Source organism: Melanotaenia boesemani, chromosome 24 (assembly GCF_017639745.1).
Source record: "Melanotaenia boesemani isolate fMelBoe1 chromosome 24, fMelBoe1.pri, whole genome shotgun sequence".
Lineage (NCBI taxonomy): Eukaryota > Metazoa > Chordata > Actinopteri > Atheriniformes > Melanotaeniidae > Melanotaenia > Melanotaenia boesemani.
The window spans coordinates 7,770,413-7,776,495 of record NC_055705.1 but is presented as its reverse complement, the minus strand read 5'-3'; the positions used below and the strand labels follow the sequence as shown (position 1 = coordinate 7,776,495).

General features: G+C 43.6%; 1 protein-coding gene across 2 annotated transcripts in view; it reads right to left on the bottom strand.

Annotated features, from left to right (window-relative positions):
• Window positions 1-1,318: 1,318 nt before the first annotated feature.
• The window catches only part of LOC121635543 (double-stranded RNA-specific editase 1-like), a 33,388-nt gene continuing 28,623 nt past the window's right edge, over window positions 1,319-6,083 (bottom strand). Inside the window, exons 6-10 of one of the 2 annotated variants that reach the window (XM_041978756.1) lie at window positions 5,884-6,038; window positions 5,592-5,802; window positions 5,286-5,467; window positions 5,022-5,200; window positions 1,319-2,790 (exon numbers count right to left, since the gene is read on the bottom strand). In XM_041978756.1, the coding sequence (XP_041834690.1) occupies window positions 2,614-2,790; window positions 5,022-5,200; window positions 5,286-5,467; window positions 5,592-5,802; window positions 5,884-6,038 (904 nt within the window). In that variant the 3' untranslated portion in view covers window positions 1,319-2,613. The remainder of the gene's footprint in view (window positions 2,791-5,021; window positions 5,201-5,285; window positions 5,468-5,591; window positions 5,803-5,883; window positions 6,039-6,083) is intronic. The other variant, XM_041978757.1, reaches the window with a different exon arrangement.

The window sequence follows — 6,083 nt, the reverse complement described above, 5'->3', positions numbered from 1 at the left end:
GTTTGGTTATTTTCATCAATAATTACCAAATTAAAAGGAATGGTTTTAGACTTGGAACATTTCCCAACCAACAGCAAATACAGTAACTGTGGCTTTATGTCTGAGAATTTTCTGAAGTGCAATACTACCCTCTGAACATACACATACCTAAAATATGAGCAATATATAAAATATAAAATATGAGGAACACATGCTCAACTTGTCCTAGTCTGCCAGTGAAATTATGATGGATTATAGTTAAAATATGTCCATATATGATTTCGTCGACACTGTGATTCATCTATGAATGAATTAACTGCTTGTCTGTGTGCGCTGCATGTCCGTTGGTGGGCGTGGCCAAGGTGCAGCAGCATTGCTGACTGACGGATTGCCCTCACAATAGGCAGAAATGTCGTGGATTTTTAATGTCGGACAATCAGCCCTTGAACATTTTCATCTCGTCTCGTCAACGAAATCTCACAAATGTCTCGTCATGTTTTCGTCATCAGAGAGCCATGTTTAGCTCGTCACTGTCTCGTTATTGTGAGAGAATTGAAGTTGAACACAAGCTACCCCACTGGTTTTTTATTTTCCTTTATGTTCTCACACACACGTTGAACAGTGAATGTGTAATTGCTCTATTTGTCTCACACAGTGAGCACTCCTGGCTCAATGTGCCACAGCGTTAGTTCAGTGCTGTCGGCTGCTGACAATGGCGGATGCTTGTGCTTACTGTGTTCTCATGTCTTCTTGTAACAGGTAAATATTCACAAATAATACATGGATGCATATGTATTAGATAGCAGAAGAGTCCCTGAGAGTGTGGGAAAGTTGGCCGTTTATCCCCTGATGTGTGTAGTTAACAGAGGTTAATGTTGGCTTAATGTTGTTAGAAAACTATCAGCTAAGCTAACTTTTGGTCAGTGTTAGCGGGACCAAAGTTTACTTGTGAGTATTTGTGATGTGTATACATTTCCCTGTAACTAAATAGGATCTGTAAATAACAAAAGTTATAACATTTGTTGTTAGAGCAAAGTTGCTAGTGCTGAGTATGAATTTATATACAGGGTTAGTTCAGTGCTGTGTCGGCTGCTGAAAATGTTTGTGCTTACTGTGTTCTCATGTCTTCTTTAACAGCCGACCACAATAAAACCCGCAAAGACAACACACTGAGTTTTTCAAGTGTGCAACATTATCGTCATGAAAAAAAAGTTTGTAAACAAAATAAATTTGTCATCGTCACCGTTGACGAAAACAACACTGAGTCAAGTCAAGAACAACGACAGAAACAGGCTTCAAAGGCTTTATTTCTTCATCTAAAGGATGCATCTTTCTAAGCGCTCCTCTCATGATCCACACACCAAGATCGACAGAATGGGTGGCCATTTTCCAAGAGAAGTGATTGGTCAGGAGGTGGTGATTTTATACTCGTCAATCTCTTATCCAGAACCATTCAGCCATTCAGCGAAAGTTACCATGGCTATATAGCCCAATACAAAGTTAACTAGCATTGTAGTAAAGACAACCCTAGGTTAATCCTGAATTTACCTCAATAAGAGGAAAACCTGCTTCATCTTACAGTCCTCAGGATTTTTAGAATCGTGTTCTTCGGACAGATGCGTATAAAACTGGATGATTAGATCACCAGAGGACATGTTCATTTGTAAACCAAATACCGCATGGTTTCAGGATAATTTGGTGAAGCAGGACCTGGTCAGCTCACCATCACCAAATCCACTGTGAATTTTACTGTGTATCAGAGACTAAGCAGAACTGGATGCTGCCACATGACAATGACCCCAAACATACCAGTAAATCCAACAAGAACTGGCTGACAATCCAGGAATGGTCGATTCAAAGCCAAGATCTTAATCCCACTGAGATGCTGTGGGGTCACCATGGAAGAAACCCCTCAAATCCCTCAAAGCTGAAAAAACATTCAATGTTGATGAGTGGGACAGACTGATATCAGTGATTGGGAGACGACTACAGGAAGACTCTCGCTGAAGGTATTGTCACAGCTGCTGTAAGAGGTCGGTATGTCCTGCCTTCTTCCTCAGTTAGAATATTGCTGTTATCTTTCATTGATTGTATAACAAAGTAAATTTCTGTTGTTTTCCGGTGATAGATCCGACATTGCAATGTGAATGTTTTCTTTATAACTTATTTAATAGGGGTGTCTTAATTTTTACATATGACTGTATTTCTGGTAGGAAGAAGACCAAACCTACTTAACTGGATTTATTTACAGAGGTGAAGTGAGATGAAGTTTAAAGTCTGAGTTCATGAGATCTGAGTCAGTACAGTGTCTTCCTCCTGAGCTTAGATGTGCAGCAGCATCAAACTGCAGAACTTTCTCACCTTAAATTGCAAAAGAATGCTTCTCACAGCAGGAAACATCATCTACATCTGTAGACACGCTAAGTTAAATGTGTTTCCATCCTCAGACTGTCTGCACTTCTGTCCACGGTATAAAGTTGCATAACTGACCAAATAATAAGCTTCTTGGAGCAGCAGGAGGATTTATAATCAGAGAAATGTTGAGTCTGTGGATTTGTTGCCTCTTTCTTTCAATGAAAACACAGTCCAGTCCAGAGGAAACATCTTCCTCCACCAACCAGAACCAGCCCTGGCTCAGATGGAGAGCGAGAACTGGTCCTGTTCTACAGGCTTCTTCACCCAGGCTCCCAGTCCGGCTCTGTGGAAGGCCCTGAACAGCACCTGCTTGGCTGAATGGTACTCCAGCGCCGCCTGCTTGGCCTCGTGGTAGCTGCTGGGCTGCATGGTTCTGATCCGCAGGGTGGAGGCGAGCTGTGGAACATGGGGAGGATTCAAACAAATCTGTATGAACATTGTAAGACAGTTCATACTGGATCAGTACTGGTGAGAAAATCCACAAAGTCTAACAAATCAAAGAGTCTAAACAAGCAGAAGGTTAGTGGCCTTTGGCTGGGTCTGATTACAAAGCTCATCCGAGCCAACAAACACATAATGTTGAGTCACTTTGCTTCACGTTTCTCTACATTTGGCATGTTTTCTTATTTTGTTGACTTCCAGCCTGGAACTAAAACGGATTTTGGGAGTTTGAAATTGTGAAATATTTAGATTTGTGAAACAAAAGAAGGAATAATTTTCAGCAGTTCCAGCTTAAGTCGGATTTATACTCACATGGCGTCACCACTGTAGGTGCTGCATAGCTCCGCGGAGGCTTGACGCACACCTCTTTCAGACCGTGAACCCTTGCTACGCAGACGGTTACGAGGAGGTACCTTATGATTGGTCAATTTGGGATTACGAGTTTCCGGATTGCTGGATCTTCTTGCTGAAATTGTTTAGTAACTGCCATTTTTAAAAACAACACCCCATAGATCAAGTTGATGAGAAGCTAATCAAATTATTTCTTCATTTTCTTCTACAAGCTAATAAAGACACGGAACCATACTGGACACCATTGTTGTTTATAAACAGAAAATACCTACCGGACTGAAGTAAACCATCAAAAGAACTCTGACCTGGTGAGTTTACAGGCCAATACTACCCCTGCTGCCACCTTCAGGTTAGGAGGAGAAACTGCAACATAATGCGTAACCCTACGCTCGAGTGCGAGATCAAACTCGCCAGCGTCAGCTACGCCGTAGCCGACCGCACGCAGACGTCGCACAGGTATAAATCTGCCTGAGTTTCCTTAGTGAGACTGAATGAAGCACCTGAATATTGCTGCAGATCTACCATAGAGGAGCAAAGCCTCTGGATCCAACCTTCGCTTGGCTCTGAGCCATTTTCCAGGCTCTACCGAAACAAATCATCCCTACAACATGATGTTGTGCTTCACTGCACAGACGGTGTAGTTGAGGTAACGGGTTTGTGAAAACCAGGTTCAGTTTTAGCTTCTTCTGACCGCAGTTACTTCTCACACATGATCTGAAGAACATGCTCCTGAAAGATGGTGGGAAGACTCTCCATCTCTGCTGTTTGCAACTCCTTTAGGGTGACCTCTGACCATAGACTGTATATAAAAGATGGACGGAGCCTCCGTGACATTACCCGTAGGTTTCTGAAGAGCAAAGGTGAAGCTCATTGGGCGTTCCCACCATCGCCATCTTGGTAGCATCACATGTGTCGTTAGTCCCGGACAATCCAAAAATGGGTAAAGAGGTTGAGCTGAGAGAGGGGCGGACAGTGAAGGTAGTGGTGGATGATTATAACCATCAAACTTCGTAGCTAAGAGCTAACTGAGCTAACCCCGAGCAACGGTAGCTAACCAGCTAATGAAGGTAGCTAGGCTAAAACTAAGGCACACTGCTAGCCGGCTAAAAACCACGTTTGTGCTGCACTCTTCCTTCTTGCTGTGGATACTGGATACCTGTCAATCAAAAGGACACACCCCTAATTATGCCGAATTTCAAGATTAAATAACATCCAAACAGACGAGTTAGAAAAAAATTCACCCCCTCACAGTTGTCATCAAGGTAATCTTGACCTATAAATCCTAAAATGGATTTTAGTACCAGGATTTAAATATGTTTATTTCTGCTGTGAAGTTGGTCTTTTAAACTTCTCCTTCTTCTTCTTCTACTTCTTTTTAACTAATCTTTTTAACATGGGAGTCTATGGGGATTTGCTCTGTTTTGAAGCTGCAATTTTTTGCACTTCAGCATAGGTTTCACATTTTACAGGCAGAGGTTGCCGCTTGCCTCTGACCTTTTTTGGCATCACAGAATTTCTTTTTTCTAATAATGGATTTATTGGTGATCTGACAGATGTTTGTTTAGATTCTTTTTTGTTTTGTTTTCCAATCTTAATCTGTATTGCTTTGGAGCTCCTGGAGTTTTATTGTGCTAGTTGTGTTATGCTGTTTCAGACTTTTTAGCAAAGAAAAGACCTGCCTACCTTTTTGGTGGGAGTAAAATTCTCATTTACTCAGAAAAACATTTTTAAAGGTTACTACATGCATGTTTTCTTAGTTTAAGCTGATTACATGTCTGCAGGTGTGCATTTTAAACCCAGATGTGCTCCTCGGGTCAGTGAAAGCAGTGTGTTACCTGGCTGTGCAGACGCATCCAGCGACCGGAAAGAGTGTGTTTGCAGAGCCGAGAAGGTCGACCCAGATCGTCTTTACCGGTGGTGGCGTTAATCACCTCCAAGCCCTGATCTCCCACCGTCCAGTTCACGCTGAAGTTCGGAGCTTTTCCCGGCTGACGAGCCTCGGCGTTACTTATTCCTGCAAACGTCAAATGCCATTTTATTCCATAAAGAAGGTTGGAAGTAGAGAAGATTTCACATGAAAAACGTTGGCTGCTTCTCACCGCTCAGCAGGGGTCTGTTGAGGCTGAAGGGCGGCGGCAGGAGCTCCATGTCGGTGATCCTCTGGTACATGGCCCGGGACAGGTGGTCGGCATGGTACAGGCTGCCCAGGATGATGCTGGAGAAGTAGATGGGCTCGGTAAAGTAGCTCATCAAAGAGCCTTGGAATCCAACAACGTTCCATCTAAAGACAAAGACAGATTCTCCTGAACACACAGATGATGCTGGGAGGCTCCTGGAGGCTGATCTGAAGGCGATGAAGAACTCCAACAGCAGTGATGACAGACTCTGAGGTAATTCAGGCTCACATCGGCTCATTTGACATAAATGGAGAACCTCTGGACTCAGACCTGGCGATCTTGTCTGAACAGGACATGGTGAGCAGCCTCTCCCCCTGCAGGACCCCATCCCAGGTCTGGATGGTGTTGCTGGATCTTACGGGGATGGTTCCCTCACCAGACTCGATCTTAGTCCTCAGCTGCCCGCGAGCCTTCCTGTTCGGGTGCTTGTCTCCCTGATCTGAGAAACAACAGAATACACCGTGAGCATGACACTAAGCAAACATCTGGATCAGCTCATGTCCAGCCTCTCTGAGCTCACCCTCCACTCCAGCTTCATGAGGGGAGAAGATGCGAGCGTCTCCGCAGGGGGAGGTGCTGATGTACAGGTGGAACTGAACGTTTTCTTTCAGTCTAAAGCCTGGTCTGCTCTCACACCTGCTGAAGATGGACTTCTGCTGCTCTTCTTCATTGTTACTGAAGATTAAAGTGACATTTTTTCATCAGGATGATTTTTTTCTC